This window comes from Budorcas taxicolor, chromosome 7 (genome assembly GCF_023091745.1).
Source record: "Budorcas taxicolor isolate Tak-1 chromosome 7, Takin1.1, whole genome shotgun sequence".
Classification (NCBI taxonomy): domain Eukaryota; kingdom Metazoa; phylum Chordata; class Mammalia; order Artiodactyla; family Bovidae; genus Budorcas; species Budorcas taxicolor.
In genome coordinates, this window is record NC_068916.1 from 46,944,897 (window position 1) to 46,963,574 (window position 18,678).

Sequence of the window (18,678 nt, forward strand, 5' to 3'; positions counted from 1 at the left end):
AGACTCTAGACTATCTGAGAGCCGTCAGTGAGTCTTCTTCCTGGGTACCCACCCGAGTCTCGTTGCCTCTATAACATCTTATTCATAATGATAAATACTCGTGAAGTCACCTCCCAACCATAAAACTACAGCATTGATAGTAACTTAAATTTTTCTATGTGGTCCTTCCCTATCCAGTCCCGAGATAACTAGTGTTGATTATTTGCTCGATTTCCTTTTTATATGTTTTTATCACATATACATGTATTCCTAAAAATTTTGTTTTGGCTTTAGTTGCTTGGACTTTATAAAACAGTATCATGCTATATGCCCTTTTGAGCTTTTTTAATGATTCCTCTATTTTGTTATGTTTAGCTGAGGTTCATTTATTATGACTGCTGTATAATATTCCATTTTGTAACGAAACCACAGTTTACCCACCTTACTATTGACAGGCATTTGAGTTGTTCCAAGTTTTGCTATGACAAATAGTAATATTATGAACATTCTTGTACACAGGTGCTAGTATACCAATGCAGCCCATTCTCTTTAGTAAAAAAGTTCAGTTGACTGCAATTCTAATAGCATAGCTACACTAGGGACGGAGTCATTCTACTGGAGTTTTCTACATTCCAAAGAGTTTAAGCAAAAATTCATGAAAGTTTCCAGAAGGAGGAATTCACCTCACTCATTTCTTACTGACTGACTAAGATCTACAGAGCTGTATTATTTCTGGTCCTTTGAATAGTCATATGGTCTTATTTCCCTTTTATACTTGTTGTCAGCATAACCAGGAAAGAGTCATAAGGATATACAATGATGTGTAAAAATAAGTAGCTGTTACAGGCATATGGCTCGATGAGGCTGACGGGCTTGGTTGCATGAGATACTTCTGGTCAGGGTAGATCTCTTTCTCTTTTTTAGTATTCCTTGTAATGTAGACTTTCTGAAATCAATGTTCCACATTACCTTGTATTACTATCATTCATTACCTGGAAGATCGACAACTTATATAGAGTGTGGGAATGTGTGGATGTAAAGACTGGCAAATTCTGTCTTATCCATGTAAACCCTTCACCCTCCAACCACTTTGGGTATTGCTGAAATACCCAAAGTGGTTGGGAATACCAATACCAAAACCTGAGGGTATTCCTGAAATTCTTTACTGCCTTAACTCAAAAGAAGCCTCGAGTTTATTCACTTGGTAGTTATGAACTTTTGTGTGTCTAGCATTATTCAACACTCTGATCTTGTGCCCTAAAAACACTTCAGGTTTTTTTTTTAATATTTTCAAGCAGAAAGCTAGTTTTAGAAATGTCAACATTGCTGTTGGTACCAGTTTGAATTTGTATATTTGTTTTTCCTATTTATTTAGGACTGAGAAATCTTTTAGAAAAAACACACCCCTGATCCCATAGGTTACGGATCAAACCTGAGAGATGAACTGACCCTCAAAACATCAAAGTGGCAATGAGTTGAAATCAAAATGCTTTTTTCTTTCTTTCATTCATCATGGTTCTCTTTGAGCACAAATTTATTGAAAAGCAGGATAGGTGCCTAGGTTTTAAGAAGATGGCTGTCTTTTTAGAAGATCGGCTTGTCCTCCATCTATAGGTACACAGTAGGATCACTCAAGTCACAGTTTTCAATATGTATGTGGGACTGTATTCCAGGGTAAACTTTTTGCAAGGGCAGCAGAGTGCCCAGTTTTTCTCCCTTCTTGATAGAACCTTTATATTTAATTGGCTTGATGTAGAACATTTTAATGCAGAAACCTAAAAGAAAAGAAGTAAAATTATTCATTTTCTAGGTTTTAGTAGCTTTGAATCAGAAGTTTTTTTTTTTTTAAAGAAGAGCAGAAATGAAAAAAAAGACAAAAAGAAAAGATGATTGATTGAACTCAATCAGCGAACAGAAGAAAATGACAAAATCATATCAGAAATGAAGACTAAAATTACAAGATGCTGAAGGAAGAATAGGCTCAAATCAGTAGTCTAAAAAGCCATTGAAGAATAGCTGAGAAACACCAGCTAGCTGAAAAAATTGACCCAGAACAATGTCAACTTCAAGACAGATTCTGATAAAACAGTTAGACTTTTAAAGACAAAGCAAAATAGAAATAACAGGCACAAGAATACAAAGCTTTCTAAATACCAGAAGAAAAAAAAGGCCTGTCAGAGAAATAGAAATAATACCATTATAATACCATAATTATAAAATAATAACAGTGTTGGGACCAAATATATGAGTTGTATCTATAAATGTTAACTCATGTATTAAAAGATTTTCATATTGGCTTGAAAAGCAAAATGAAAATCTGTGCTGTATACAATTAGACAGTCACTGAAAAGGTATAAAAATTCAGGGCTGGGAAAGATTTACCTTGCAAATGGAAGAAAAGGGAAAGCAAGGATTATGATCTTGTTATCCTCAGGCCAAAAAGCATTGAAGCAAGACAAAGAATGACAATTATAATGCTAAATCCAACCAAGATATAATAGTTAAAACTATCCAGGCACTGAATAACATAGAAATCATTATATAACACAAAAATCCTATAAAGGAGACATTACAGGAGACACAAGGAGAAATAGAAAGCCAGTGGTAGTAGAAGACTCCGACACATCTGGTGTCAGTGCAAACCGGTCAGGTGGACAGAAAGCATAAGCAAGGCTATAGGAGTATCCTGTCCAGCACAGTTGCTGCTAGCCACTGACTAGTCAACACTTGAAATGTAGCTAATTTGAATTAGATATACTTTAAGTATAAGATACACATTGGATTTTGAAGACAGTACCCCCCCAAAGTTAAGCATTACTAATTTTATATTAATTGCATTTTGAAATGATAATAATTTGGAGATCTTAAAATATTAAAATTAAGTTGTAGTTTCTCTTTATTTAATGTGGATGCTGGAATATTAAGATTACATATGTGGTTACAGATGGCTAACAAACACATGAAAAGATGCTCAACATCACTCATTATCAGAGAAATGCAAATCCAGACCACAATGAGGTACCATTTCACACCAGTCAGAATGGCTGCAATACAAAAGTCTACAAGCAATAAATGCTGGAGAGGGTGTGGAGAAAAGGGAACCCTCTTACACTGTTGGTGGGAATGCAAACTAGTACAGCCACTATGGAGAACAGTGTGGAGATTCCTTAAAAAACTGCGAATAGAACTGCCTTATGACCCAGCAATCCCACTGCTGGGCATACACACCAAGGAAACTAGAATTGAAAGAGACACGTGTACCCCAATGTTCATCGCAGCACTGTTTATAATAGCCAGGACGTGGAAGCAACCTAGATGTCCATCAGCAGATGAATGGATAAGAAAGCTGTGGTACATATACACAATGGAGTATTACTCAGCCATTAAAAAGAATACATTTGAATCAGTTCTAATGAGGTGGATGAAACTGGAGCCGATTATACAGAGTGAAGTAAGACAGAAAAACACCAGTACAGTATACTAATGCGTGTATATGGAATTTAGAAAGATGGTAACGATAACCTTGTATGCGAGACAGCAAAAGAGACACAGATGTACAGAACAGACTTTCTGACTCTGTGGAGAGGTAGAGGGCGGGATGACTTGGGAGAATGGCATTGAAACACGTGTAATATCATATAAGAAATGAATTGCCAGCCTAGGTTCGATGCAGGATACAGGATGCTTGGGGCTGGTGCACTGGGATAACCCAGAGAGATGGTATGGGAAGGGAGGTGGAAGGGGGGTTCAGGAGTGGGAACTTACGTACACCCGTGGCGGATTCATGTTGATGTATGGCAAAACCAATACAGTATTGTAAAGGAAAAAAAAAGATTACATATATGGCTTTTATTATTACTATTGGTGGACAGTACTGCTGTAGAAAATCTAAGCGAAATCCATAAACTGCATCTTATATACATAAGTTAAACAGAATATGTCCAAGAGTGCTACATTGGTACTAATACAACTACTAGTATAGCAGTTCAAGAAGACCTAAATAAATGGAAGATATAACGTGCTCATTGACTGGAAGACCCATTACTTCTCAGACATCAGTTCTTCTCAGTTTGATCTGTATAATCAGTGCAAACCCAATCCAAGACCCAGCAAGATTTTTGGTGGAGATTGACAAACTGCTTCTGTAATTTATTTGGAAATTCAGATAACCCAGGACTTGCCAAGGCAATCTGAAAAAAAGAGCAAAGTTGGAAGATTTGTACTATTAGAGATCAAGATGTATTTTATAGCTAAGATAATTAAGACAGTGCAGTACTGCTGGAAGATTAACCAACTGGCCAATGAAACACAGTAGAAAGATCATAAACAGACCCACATATATGCAGACCCTGATTTATGACAAGATACTGCTGTGCAGTGAGGAGAAATCGGCATTGGCAAGTTAATGGTATGGAGTCGGTTATCTATAAGGGAGAAGAATTTGATTCTTCTCATTCCTTACACAAAAGCCAATTCCAGATGGATTATAAATCTAAATATGAAAGGTCAAGGAATAATGCTTGTGGACAAAAGCCTAGGGTGAATATCTTTAGGGCTTCAGGGTGGGCAAATGTGTCTTAAACAGGTGATAAAAATGTGTTAACAGTAAAGGAGGATATTACTAAATTGGACTGTATTTAAAATAATAATTTTGGTTTATTAAAAAACATTTGAAAAGTGAAAAAAGAAACCCAGAAGATGGGAGAAGATAGTTATAATACATATTTGGCAAAGAACTTGTGTCCAAAATACACAAAAAGCTCCCACATACCTCTAAGAAAACTCTAGGCATTTTGCAAAATATATGAAGAGGCACTTCACAAAAGACAGTATTGATGTTACAAATAAATATGAAAAGGGCTCAATACCATTAGCCATAGGGAAATGCAGATTAAAGTTAAAGGAGATACCATTACACACTCATGAGAAGGGCTGAAACGAGTAAAGCAGGTAACGCCAAGTGTTGTGTATGGAGCAGCTGGAAACTTCACACACACCTGGTGGGAGTGTGAATGAACAGCACCACTTTGGGAAACCAGGTGGCAGTATCTGCCAAAGCTGCAGATACATCTGCCAAATGACCCAGCATCTCCTCTAGCGTCTGCCAGTTGCTGAGTGTATTGATTCCAGCTATGCATTCTGGACTGGGGAAGTTACTACAAGGGGGTCATGTGGATACACTCGGTCCACTTGTAAGATGGACCCTAGCGAAAATCTGTCTTGATCACCTGACTCCATAAGCCCTAGTCAGGGACCACAGTGGCCTTTTGTGTCTTTAGGAATTAGTGTCAGTTTTAAGTGTCTTCATCTCCAGTGTGCAGTCATCCTGCTAAAAGGCTAGAGCTGGTCCCTTTGAGAGCGGCTACAAGCAAGGTTTATAGTATAAATTTTTGACTTTGTGACAGCCCTTCCTTAGAAAGGCTCAGGCTTCCTTTCATTCAAGAGAGCCCCAGGACTGTAAACTGACTCAAGTCTGGGAATCAATTGATAGCGTTGGGGGAAGATTTTCAGACCCAGAATTGATTGAGGTCAGAATTTTTTGTTCATCAGACCTAGAGTGTTTCCTTTTATACAAATCAAATAAAGCTTTAGAATGCTGCCCATCTATTTGGTTCTAGGTCACCGTGTTTAACCAGACAGTGCCATAGATCCTTGATTCTGATGCATCTGGTAACTGTTTCACCTCTGCTCCCTATTGGGTAGCCATGCCAACCTTGACTGCTCAGTGGAGTCCTTTCAATGGCAGTAGTTTCTCTTATTTCAAGCCTAGAGAAGATGGCCTCCAGATAGCTCCTTAAGGATGTGGCCTCCCTAGCAAAGTGTTTCTCATAGCCTTGGTGAGAGGAGTGTCACTGGACCCACCCCCAGCTGGAATGCAAATTTATGTTCATGAAAAGACATGTACTAGAAAGTTCATAGTAGCATTTTCCTAATTGCCTAAAACTGGATACTGCCCAAATGTCCATTTAGAGCATGATTAAATAAATAAACATACATGCATGCAGTGGATGCTATAGGTAAATAATGAATGAATCTCACAAACATAAATGAATCTTAGAAACATCATGGTAATAAAAGAAGACCCCCACTCAAAAGAGTGCATGCTGTTTAATTCTATTTAAGTCATTTTCAAAAACTAGGCCAAAAAAAAAAACAAAAACCCTAAAAGGTAGTACAAGGGGCCTCTGGGCTGCTGCTGTTGTACTTTTTCTTGAAATAGTGTAACCAGCAGGTTACATGGGTGTGCTTACTTTGTGGAAGTTCATAGAGCTGGCCATTTTTGCTTTGTGCACTCTGCTGTGTGTATGTTCTACTGCAGTAGATTTAAAACAACCAAGTAAGAAGCCTAGGGCCTGAAGTACCAGGAGACCTGACTTTACCTGGAACATAGAGCTTCTGAAAATGTTGTTTTTGTTCAGTTGCTAAGTTGTGTCCCACTCTCTGCGACCCTTTGGACTGTAGCACACCAGGCCCGTCTGTCCTCCACTATCTCCCAGAGTTTGCTTAAATTCATGTCCATTAAATTGGTGATGCTATCTAACCATCTCATCCTCTGTCACCCTCTTCTCCTTTTGCCTTCAATCTTTCCCAGCATCAGGATCTTTTCTGTTGATTCGGCTCTTCGCTTCTGGTGGCAAAAGTATTAGAGCTTCAGCTTCAGCATCAGTCCTTCCAATAAATATTCCGGGTTGATTACCTTCAGGATTTGATCGTCTTTCAATCCAGGGGACTCTAAAGAGTTCTCCAGCACCACAGTTCAAAAGCATCAATTCTTCGGCACTCAGCCTTCTTTATGGTCCAACTATCACATCTCTACATGACTACTGGAAAAGCCATAGCTTTGACTATATGGACCTTTGTTGGCAAAGTGATGTCTCTGCTTTTTAATACACTGTCTAGGTTTGTCATAGTTTTCCTTCAAGGAGCAAGTGTTTTTTTTTTTTTACTTTATGGCTGCAGTCACCATCCACAGTGATTTTGGAGCCCAAGAAAATAAAATCTGTCACTGCTTACAGCTTTTTCCCGTCTCTTTGCCATGAAGTGATGGCACTGGATGCCATGATCTTAGTTTTTTGAATGTTGAGTTTTAAGCCAGTTTTTTCACACTCCTCTTTCACTTTCATCAAGAGGCTCTTTAGTTCCTCTTTACTTTCTACCATTAGAGTGGTATCATCTGCATACCTGAGGTTGTTGATATTTCTCCCAGCAATCTTGATTTCAGCTTGTGATTCATCCAGCCTGGCATTTCACATAATGTACTCTGCATATAAGTTAAATTAGCAGGGTGACAATACATAGCCTTCTCATACTTCTTTCTCAATTTTGAACCAGTCAGTTGTTCCCATATCCAGTTCTAACTGTTTATTCCTGACCCACATACAGCTTTCTCAGGAGGCAGGTAAGGTGGTCTGTTATTCCCATCTCTTTAAGAATTTTCCACTGTTCATTGTGAGTGACACAGTCAAAGACTTTAGCCTAGTCAATGAAGCAGATGTTTTTCTGAAACTCTCTTTCTTTCTCCATGATAAAACAAATGTTTCAATTTGATTTCTGGTTCCTCTGCCTCTTCGAAACCCAGCTTATACACCTGAGAGTTCCTGGTTCGTGTACTGCTGAAGCCTAGCTTGAAGGATTTTAAGCATAACCTTGCTAACATGTGAAATGAGTGCAACTGTACGGGAGTTTGAATGATCTTTGGCATTGCCTTTCTTTAGGACTGGAACGAAAGCTGACCTTTTCCAGTCCTGTGGCCACTGTTGAGTTTTCTAAATTTGCTGACACGTTGAGTACAGCACTTTAACAGCATCATCTTTTAGGATTTTAAATAGCTCAGCTGGAATTCTGTCACCTCCACTAGCTTTGTTTTTAGTAATGCTTCGTAAGGCCCACTTGACTTCATACTCCAAGATGTCTGCCTCTAGGTGAGTGACCATATCATCGTGATTCTCTGGGTCATCAAGACTTTTCTTGTGTAGTTCTTCTGTGTATTCTTGCCACCTCTTCTTAATCTCTTCTGTTTTAGCTTACCGTTTCTGTCCTTTATCATGCCCCATTCTTGCATGAAATGTTCCCTTGATATCTCCTTTTTTTTTAAGAGATCTTTAGTCTTACCCATTCTATTTTTCCTCTATTTCTCTATTTTCCTCTATTTCCTGGCATTATTCTTTTAAGAAGGCCTTCTTATCTCTCCTTTCTATTCTCTGAACTGTGCACTCAGCTGAGTTTATCTTTGCCTTTCTTCTTTGCTTTTCACTTTTCTTCTCTTCTCAGCTATTTTAAGGCCTCCTCAGACAACCACTTCGCCTTCTTGCATTTCTGTTTCTTTGGGATTGTTTCTGTCACTACCTCCTATATAGAGTTATAAACCTCTGTCCATAGTTCTTCAGGCACTCTGTCTCCAGATCTAATCCCTTGAATCTATTTGTCACTTCCACTGTATAATCATCAGGGGTTTGCTTTAGGTCATATCTGAATGGCCTAGTGGTTTTCCCTGCTTTCTTCAATGTAAGCCTGAATTTGGCAATAAGGAGTTCATGATCTGCGCCACAGTCAGCTCCAGGTCTCATTTTTGCTGATGGTCTAGCACTTCTTCATCTTTGGCTGCAAAGAACATAATAGATTTTCGTGTTGACTACCTAGTAATGTCCATGTGTAGAGCTGCCTCTTGCGTTGTTGGAAAAGGGAATTTGCTATGACCACTGCTTCCTCTTGACAATATTCTGATAGCCTTTGCTCTGCTTCATTTTGTACTCCAAGGCCAAACTTGCCTGTTGTTCCAGGTATCTCTTGACTTCCTACTTTTGCATTCCAGTGCTCTGTGATGAAAAGGACATCTGTTTTTGGTGTTAGTTCTAGAAGGTCTTGTCAGTCTTCATAGAACTGATGAACTTCACCTTCTTCAGCATCAGTGGTTGGGGCATAGACTTGGATTAGTGTGATGTTGAATGGTTTGTCTTGGAAATCAACTGAGATCATTCTTTTGTTTTTGAGATTGCACTCAAGTACTGCATTTCAGACTCTTTCTGACTATGAGGGCTATTCCATTTCTTCTAAGTGGTTCTTGCCCACAGTAATAGGTATAATGGTCATCTGAATTAAATCTGACCATTCCCGTCCATTTTAGTTCACTGATTCCTAAAATGTTTATGTTCAGTCTTGCCATCTCCTGCTTGACCACATCCAATTTACCTTGATTCACGGACCTAACATTCCAGGTTCCTATGCAATATTGTTCTTTACAGCTTTGGACTTGACTTTCACCACGAGACGCATGTACAGCTGAACATTTGAAAATAGTTCACATCAACTCTTGCAGAAATGCCAACATTTTCCAGTTGTGGAACTGGTAAGTGAAAGCATCTATTCATTATAGCTAATATTGCTGAAAGTGATTTTGCTTGGAGAATGTTAAGCAAAGCCATGTGGACCTCAGGAGGAAAGTGCCCCCGTCAGATACAGAGCTAGGTGGGGAGTGTATGTATAAAAAAGATGACTGTAGTGAAAGTGGTGAAATGTCTTGGAAAATGTGTGGCCTGTTTTAGGATAGTACCCTTGTCCTTTAGTTCCTAGGTTTTGTTCCTTTGAAAGAAGAATGAAACTTCTCTGTACAGAATACACATTAACTAAGCATTAGAGATCTCCACTATATGCCCCAGGTACATACACCACTTCTTACCTCTTCCAGAGATCCGAACACCATTATTGATGGCATTTTTGTTTTTATAAGGTTTTTCCTGGCCCATGATCTTTCCGGTGAAAGGTGCATAAACAGTAGAGCCATCTGAGCACAGGACATCTACACCCTGGTGAAGCTTCTGATTTCTGGGATGTAAATAAGAATGAACAGACTAAAGAACTGCCCTGGGAATGTTAGTGCCCAGGAACAGGGGTTAACCCGCTGTACCCAGTCCAGGGTATCAAAAATGTTGGGATGTCCCAGGTTTCCTCACTCTGTTTAGTCAGTTTTCACCTCCCTCTTCCCAGGTATTCATAATCATGTAAAGGTTAAAGCATGTAAGATAGTATTTGGTACACAAGAAGTGTTTTAAAAAAATATTAGCCATTATTAATATATGGCATCTGGGAGAGATGAGGCAATCAATATAAGTAAATGTTACCTGAATCTTTACATCTGCAAGACCACTTAGAAAAGAGTTGACTTTTTATGGGAACCTATTATATAAAAAGAATCATAGTCTTTTTTTTTTCTCTCAGTGATCCATACAGATCATTTATTGTATATGACATTCTAATATAGTGACTGATACCTCCTGCATTTATTAAACTCTGTGGAGCACAAATGCAAAATGATCCCCAGTTGTAAGGTTTCCTGAGGTTGCCTCTAACAGTCCTCACTCTTCCTGCTCTCACCAGGCTCTTCTCCCTTCTAATAGGCCTCCTGAAAGTCAGATTCACCAGGATTGTTAGCATTATGTGTATAGCAACATAGAGCAGGCTCCACGTGAGGAGCCAGCAAGTTATTGAATGAGTCAAGTGCATAAACTTTAGGGTTTATGAACTAACTGAGCCTTAATTTTGGTAATTCAGGGGCCACTCCCCCACTGTGTCCCATTTCTCAGCTCTGTTCCATGTATGTGAGGTTGCTTTGTGAATAGTATCTGTGCGAGTGAGAGTTCTGTGATTAGAGTGGTGATTGGTAATGCAGTTGGTGCGTGTGCTATACGCACTTAGTCGTGTTCGCCTCATTGCGACCCCATGGACTGTAGCCCACCAGGCTCCTCTGTCCATGGGATTTTCCAGGCAAGAGTACTGGAGTGGGTTGCCATTTCCCTCTCCAAATGCAGCTGGACATGTTGCTATTTCATCAGAAAGTGGCACTCCCTAAGTAGTACTGGGAATTGTTGAAAATTCATAGTATGTCCCTCATTGTCTGGAAGAGATTACCTGCTTAGGGCCAGCCTTTGGTATTTACCTCCCAAAGCTTGGGTCAGCAACACCGTGGTCTGCTGGCAACAAGAGCTAAAGGCCTGAATCCTAGTTCCCCAGCCTTTAGCCACCTTAAACTGTGTTTGGCTGGTGCCTCAACCCTTCGGTGGTGCCCCAGTTCAAGTTCCTCTTCTATAAAATGGGATGGTAAAGTTTGGTTTTCACTTTGGAAAATCCAGGTGAGATGAGTCAACGTATGAAAACATTGAGAGAGAAAACACGGCTCTCCTCTCTGTGGTCCTTATTCAGTGCTCTGTTCTCAGTTCAGAGCCCACAGCTGAAGCCCTGTTCTTGGAAGTTGCTCCAGACATGGTAATGTAACTGGTTTTGCCTCTGAATTTTCCTGCTGTCAGAAGGGAAAGGATGGTGAGCACTGGTGGAAACTTACAGCAAGGACACTGAGCAAAGAGGCTGAGCTGAAAGAGTGCATGTGTGAAACCCCATTACCTCTGAGCCGTGTACTGGCCACAGCCATGACCATCACATGTCCGGATCTCATTGGAAGACTTGCCAGCACAGATAACAGCCCATGGTCCAGCCAGTGCTGAAAAGGAAAAACACGAGAAGCAGCTTTCCTGACCACATATTCCCAATATCCATCACCCTCATGTCTCCCAGTAGATTCAAAAATTCTCTTTTCATTATACTTATTCTCTGATTTTTTCTGTAGTTTATGGGGTGGCCTGCCTTCAACTCCTGATTCAGCTATAAAATGGCCCTTTTTCCCCTGGCCATGGAAGTTTGTTTTCTGACGTGTAGAGTATTTGTAAGTTTATTTACAAGTATTCACCTTTATTGTTGTTATTGTTTTATATTATCCACCAAACAATGTTGTAGATTGTGTTTTTTTCTTTGCTTATCACTTCGAGTGGGGACCTCTATGTTTAGGTTAAACAAAATAATTGAACATCATGGCTCAAAGAAGTGATTCTAGAGTAACTTTGAAATGTTCTTTATTTTTAGTCTTGATCCCAGAAGATGTTTGAATTTAAGGAAAAACAAACTATGAGTTAGCAAAACTTATTTAACACTAAATGGATCTCCTTCATATTCGCTAACATAGAAGAGGAGATTCTTAGAAATAAGAACATGTCAAACTAATTTAGCCTAACGTGGAGTGTGAAGAGAAGGTGGGAAAGTGAGTAATAACAATTATTTGAAAAAGTGAGACGCCGTAACACATGGAGGGAGGGGGCTGGCTGTCTTCATGTATTTTGTGCAAACGTTCTGTGCAACTGCTCGTTATTAGAGTAAGCGCTTGATAAATGTTCCTTTAAATTGTTTCCTGGATTTCTAGTTATTTATATTCACAGAGAGTTGCATTAAGAAACTCATTGTTTTACTTCAAAGCAAACTAACAAAAATGGAAGCAAAAGCAGGAATCTGCTAATTTGGTTGTTGATTATATTTAAAGGTATTTTGCTGTTCATTAATATATGTGTTATGAAAAGAAGCTACAGGATATGACCATTAAGCATATTCTTGAATATACCTCTAAAAGGTGGTTTCACGTCTTATGCCTTTGGACCAAGCTTCAAGTCACTTTGACCCTAATAGTTATCCTTCAGAATTGAGGCATATAGTAGTTTATTAATGTATTCATTTGCTCTTTTGCTATGACAGGGGATGTTCCCCTTGTCCTAATCCATACCAATTTTTGTGTCAGGGGTTTTATAAATCAGATTCTCATACAAACTTTATTTTCTAATTTTGTTCCAATTAATTCCAAACTAAGATTATTTTCTCTTTTCTGCTTCTCTCATTAAAGAAATAGAACATTCAGGTGGAAATCATTGATAACCACTCCTGACCTTGTGTATTCTTCCTATTCTGCTTTTTTTTAAATGTTTTTTTTTTTTATATTGTGGTAAAAGTCACATAAAACATACTGTGTTAACCGTATCTAACTGTGCATTTCAGTGGCACGAAGTACATTCATATTGTGCAACTCTTCATCATCCATCTCCCAACTGTTCACCTTCCCAAATGGAAACTCGGTCCCCAGTAAACACCAACTCCCCACTCCCCTCACCGCCCCCCACCGACAGCATCTACCAGTATACCTTCTATGAACTTGACTATTCTAGTTACCTCATATAAGCAGAATCAAATAATATATGTCTGCACCTAATGTTTATTGGAATGCATTTTTGAAGTTAACAATGCATGTTCTGCACAGAGACAAAGCTGCTTTTTTCCCCTGTGCAATACGGTAGGTTCTCATTAGATTTCTGTTTTATACATGGTAGTGTATACATGTCATTCTCAGTCTCCCAGTTCACCCCACCCTGCCGTTACCCTCTTGGTGCCCATATGCTCGTTCTCTGCGTTGGTGCCTCTATTTCAGCTTTGCTTCCTATTCCACTGTTAATAACCAAATATACGTTTCTGTTGTGGTTATAATGTTAATGCCTTTCAAATCTATCCTTGGAATCGATTTTTAAAAGTCAGCCAGGATTCTAAGACAGTAATTTTGACTTACCAGGTGAAATCAGAGCAGCCAGAAGGAGGGTTCCTGTGGAAAACATTTGTCTTTGTCTCTCTAGAATGCTTCTTCCTCTGACCCTTAGGCTTCCCCCATGCACTCTGTGAAGAATATTCCAGTCTGAATTAGTATTATCTAGCTATTTAACCTTAGAATTCTGCATCTCTCATATCTTCAATTTGGTACGAGACCCAGAAATTTACGAGAATGGAAGGAGTCAGATTTTAATACTCTGTGGACGGCTATGTAGGACCTACGTAAAAGCTTTTCATCTGAAGAAGCTAACTTGATTGGAAATGCTGAGTAAATATTAACAGACGTGATAAGGCTGGGTAAGAGTGGCTTTTCTCTGGGCTGTGACTGGTGGGGGAGGATATCCACATGAGAAAGTGAATAACTAATATTGTCTGCTAGCAGATCTGTCTTTCGCTCCCTGGATAGGGTGTATTTCAGAAAAGAGGGTGAATAATGTATGGCCTCCTATAGTGTAGTCTTCAGTATGTCCCTTGGGTTTTTTTGGAGGACCAGTTAATTTTATCTGTGTAATGTTTGCAAATACTTTTATAATTTTGAGAAAATTATCTTTCTTTAAATATATGATTTTAGATGTTTGCTAGTTTGTAATAATGAAAAATTAACATCCACAGTGCCCGTAAGTAGAGAAAAGGATGAATGATAGAGTCATATGATGGAGTATAATAGCAGTTGGAATATATATTGTCATTCCCATTTTCCAGAAGAGAAAACAAAGGCACAGTTTGAGTAGGTGAATTCACTCAAGACCACATGGGGAGCACGTAACAGATTTGGGATTCAAACCTACGGGGAAGAGGGGAAGTTTTGCTGTGTTAGAATCATCTAAAGAAATTCTCTCTTAGGCATTGGTCATTTATCCACAGCAGTGTTTCTCACCCGGAATAATTTTGTCCCCCAGGAAACACTTGGCAGTGTCCAGAAATGTTTTTGGTTGTCACTGCTACACAGACGCTGTTGGAACATAGTGGGCAGAGGCAAGGGCTACTGCTAAACATCATACCAGACATAGAACATACCCCAGGGCAAAGAATTATCTGGCCCAAAATGTTCATCATGCCAAAGCTGTGAATCCTTGATAGGACGTATGCTGTGCTGTGCCAAGTCACTTCAGTCATGTCCGACTCTGTGCCCTATGTTCTGTAGCCCACCAAGCTCCTCTGTCTATGGGATTCTCCAGGCAGAAATATTGGAGTGGGTTGCCATTCCCTTCTCCAGGGGATCTTCCTGACCCAGGGATGGAACCTGGGTCTCTTATGTCTCCTACATTGGCAGGTTCTTTACCTCTAGTACCACCTGGGAAGCCCAATCTAAAGTATACCTAACAATTTCTTTGTAACTAGAATGAAGAACATGTTGAATTAAATTTGTCTAGGTGTTAACTGACAATTTTTAAAACATCATGATGGGAATCAGCATGTTAAATTACTTAAACTATATTCCTAAATTTACATAAAAAATTACCAGCTTCCAATAATTATAATGTTAATTATTGAATACAATAATTAAACTCCATTATGTTTAAGGAAATAATATGGGAGTTAAAGCAAATATTGTTTATAAGCTAGCTAACTAAAGATTTGTTCTGAGCAAAGCTGGCAAGTGTCCATTTAGAAATGGGCTCTCAGGACCAGAAGGCACTGTCATTGTTCTTTTTGTATAACCAGTGATTATAAGGTACGATCAGATGGTTGCTACATGATAGAAGCCTTTTGATTAGAAACACTGATCTGTTAATAGACAGCTTTATCTTCTCTAAGCTATACTTCATAAAGAAATACATGTGGAATTACAAATTCTTGTTGGGCTACAATTATGGGTATTTAACTTTTTCAAGCAGAGAATGCAACAGCACCCCACTCCAGTACTCTTGCCTGGAAAATCCCATGGATGGAGGAGCCTGGTAGGCTGCAGTCCATGGGGTCTCTAAGAGTCAGACACAACTGAGCGACTTCACTTTCACTTTTCACTTTCACGCATTGGAGAAGGAAATGGCAACCCACTCCAGTGTTCTTGCCTGGAGAATCCCAGGGATGGGGGAGCCTGGTGGGCTGCCGTCCCTGGGGTCGCACAGAGTCAGACACGACTGAAGCGACTTAGCAGCAGCAGCAGCAACTTTTGCAAGATGTAGTCAGCTATCAGCACTGTAAGTTGGTTTCACATTTCTCTCCTACTCACCCCCACCCCTCTGACACCACCCCCACCTCCACCAGCTGTGCCCCGACTTGTACCTTATGCCTTGATCTTTTTATTTTTTTCTTAGCATTTCACTAGCACAGAGTCGGACACGACTGAAGCGACTTAGTAGTAGTAGTAGTAGTAGTAGTAGTAGTAGTAGTAGTAGTAGCAGCAGCAGCAGCAGCAGCAGCACCAGCAGCAGCAGCAGCAGCAGCGAGACCCAAGATGAGAAGAAATTCAAAACTGGCTATAATTCAAATTTGAGGGCAGTGGTGATAAAACTGTTCTTTTCCTATATTGATATGAACTAAGTTACTTTCAGCACTTTCGCCTCCTCTCTTGTTAGAAAAGCTTGAGATAAAGTCATGTAAGTGTGTTGTCGCTCAGTCGTGTCCAGCTCTTCGTGGCCCCGTGGACTGTAGCCCGCCAGACTCTCACCCCATTGCACAGCTCGATTGTTTCCTGTCCTGTCTCTGCTTCTCTGTAACTCTGCCTTCTGCTTCCGATGAGGTAGGTGGTGAACATGTGCTGAAATAGCAAAGTGATAATGCTGGCCAATGGCAGGAGGTTATGAACAGATTGATTCTGATATGTTAATAGTTTGTGTTCATCTTGGTCTGTTTGGGCTGCTGTACACACCGTCAGAGATGGGGTGGCTCATAAACATAAGAAATTTATCTCTTACAGTTCTAGAGTCTGGAAGTCCAAGATCATGGTGCCAGTATGGTCGGTTAGCATATAAAAACCTACTTATCATCCTTGATTGAAGTAAATTTCCCTTAATCCAGAGTCTGAACCTTAGTCTTTTTGTTGTCTAAGACTTTGACTCAGGGAGAATGATTTGAGTTCTTCAGATTATAGCTAGCTAGCTATCTTAATAGATGATTTTCAGCAGAGATGACTCCTCTCTAATGGGAGGATATGCTCTCTTGGTGTTAAAACCCTTGGGAAAGTGGCTTGATGAATGTGGAATGAGAACAGAAAAGATAGAATTTTAAGTGATTCTCCAACCAACCATATGGTCTAGTCAGAAATCTTTCCTTTTCCATGATAAAATGGACTAGAAAATGTATTCTCCTTGAGTGACACCAAATGGGTTAATAAACATCTTGCTCCTTGATTTCCTTCCTGGCTTCCTAGGCCCATGTTTTTCAACCAGGATTACTTGTAGGGGGGCCAGATAACAAAAAGCCAGAGGATAAGCATGGTGACATAGGTTGTCAATATTTCTTTCAGATTTGGAAATGGGGCAAAAGGAAGAGGAATAAAACAACATACTTTTTTCTATTTACATCATTTCTTTTACATTTATTAAGTGTAATTCTGTGTGATACACAGAATAACTCGCTCTCTCAAATTTAGATACTAAACCCTAGACCCTGTGATTTATAATGTTACATGGCAAGGAAGAAACAAGAGTGCAAATGAAATTATAGTTGCTAATCACCTGACAATTGTAGTTTTGTGTATATTTATATACATAGAAATATCATGCATGTTTTATATCTGCTAACATAGCTTGATCTTATTTTAAATTGAGACTTCACTTATCATAAAATTTACCCTTTTAAAATGCACAACTCAGTGGTTTTTTAGGGTATTCACAAAATCATATATCCATGCCTCTATCTAATTCTAGAGCATTTTCATCACCCCAAAACACAAAACCTGACGCATGGGCAGTCACTCCTCATTCCCTACTTTCCCCAGCCCCTGGCAACTATCAGTCTACTTTTTCACTCTCTGAACTTGTCTGTTTTGGACATTGTATATGAATGAAATCAGAGACTATGTGATTTTTCATGTCTGGCTTCTTTCACTTAACATAATGTCTTCGAGGTTCATTCACATTTTACCATGTGTGAGTACTTTATTTCTTTTTTATGACTCGATGATATTCCATTGAATGAATAGACTCTGTTTTGTTGCTCCATTCATCAGTTGATGAACAGTTGGATTATCTTCACTTTGGACTATTACGAATAACACTACTATGAACATTCATGTACAAGTTTTTATCTGGACATATGTTTTCAGTTCTCTTGGGCATATACCTAAGAGTGGGATTGCTGGGTCATATGGTATCTCTGTGTTTAGCTTTTGAGAAACTATTAAATGGTTTTCCAAAGTGGCTTCATCAGCTTACATTCCTACCAGCACTGAGTTGCAATTTCTCTGCATCCTCACCAACACTTGTTATTATCTGTGTTTTTAATTATAGCTATCCTAGTGGATATAAAGTAGTATATAGTTGTGGTTTTGACTTGAATTTCTCTCATAACTAATGAACATCTTTTCATGTGCTTTTTGCCCTTTGGTCTATTTTCTTTGTTTTTTAAATGTCTATTTAAATCCTTTGCCCAGTTTTAAAATGGATTATTTATCTTTCTATTGTTGAGTTGTAAGGGTTCTTTATCTATTCTGGACACAGAATCTTTGTTAGACAGATGATTTACAAATACTCTTTTCCCATATGTGGGTTGTCTTTTCATTTTCTTGATAGTGTCCTTTGAATCATAGAAGCTTTTAGTTTTAAAGAAGTTAAATATATCTTCCTCCTGCTTTGGCTACTCTGCTTTAGATGTCATATATAAGAAATAGTTATCCAAAGTCATGAAGATTTATGCCTATGTTTTATTCTAATAATGTTATAATTTTATCTCTTGCATTTAGGTTTTTGATCCATTTCAAGTTAACTATTTTGTATGGGATGAAGTAGAGGGTTCAAATTTATTTTTTTTTGTATGTAGGTGGCCAGTTCTTTCAACATTATTTATTTAAAAGACTATTATTCCCCCTATTTAATTTTCTTCGAACCCTTGTCCAAATTAATTTGGCTGTTCTAGACTCTCAGTTCTATTTCACTGATCTATATGTATATCCTATGGAAGTACCACACAGATTTGATTTGTAGCTTTATCATAAATATTGAAATCTGGAAGTATGAGTCTTCCAGCTTTTTCTACTTTTTCAAAATTGTTTTGGTTATTCTGGATCCTTTGCCTTTCAATGTTACTTTTAGAATTATCTTGTCAGTTACTGAACCAAATTAAAAG

The 18,678-nt window shown here is 38.8% G+C and overlaps 1 protein-coding gene across 1 annotated transcript; it reads right to left on the bottom strand.

Moving 5' to 3' along the window:
- Positions 1–1,587: 1,587 nt before the first annotated feature.
- On the bottom strand, positions 1,588–13,454 carry LECT2 (leukocyte cell derived chemotaxin 2). The gene is made up of 4 exons (XM_052644378.1): positions 13,409–13,454; positions 11,374–11,470; positions 9,656–9,801; positions 1,588–1,754 (listed from the first exon to the last, which is right to left on the bottom strand). Exons 1-4 carry the CDS (start codon positions 13,452–13,454, stop codon positions 1,588–1,590), a joined length of 456 nt encoding a protein of 151 aa, XP_052500338.1.
- Between the last annotated feature and the right edge of the window lie 5,224 nt (positions 13,455–18,678).

Excerpts from the sequence above, each read along its gene's own strand:
- LECT2 (XM_052644378.1), bottom strand. The coding sequence starts at position 13,454 with ATGTTTTCCACAGGAACCCTCCTTCTGGCTGCTCTGATTTCACCTG. Across the intron at positions 11,471-13,408 it reads GGCTGCTCTGATTTCACCTG|CACTGGCTGGACCATGGGCT; the intron begins GTAAGTCAAAAT and ends TTTCCTTTTCAG. Across the intron at positions 9,802-11,373 it reads GGCCAGTACACGGCTCAGAG|AAATCAGAAGCTTCACCAGG; the intron begins GTAATGGGGTTT and ends TTTACATCCCAG.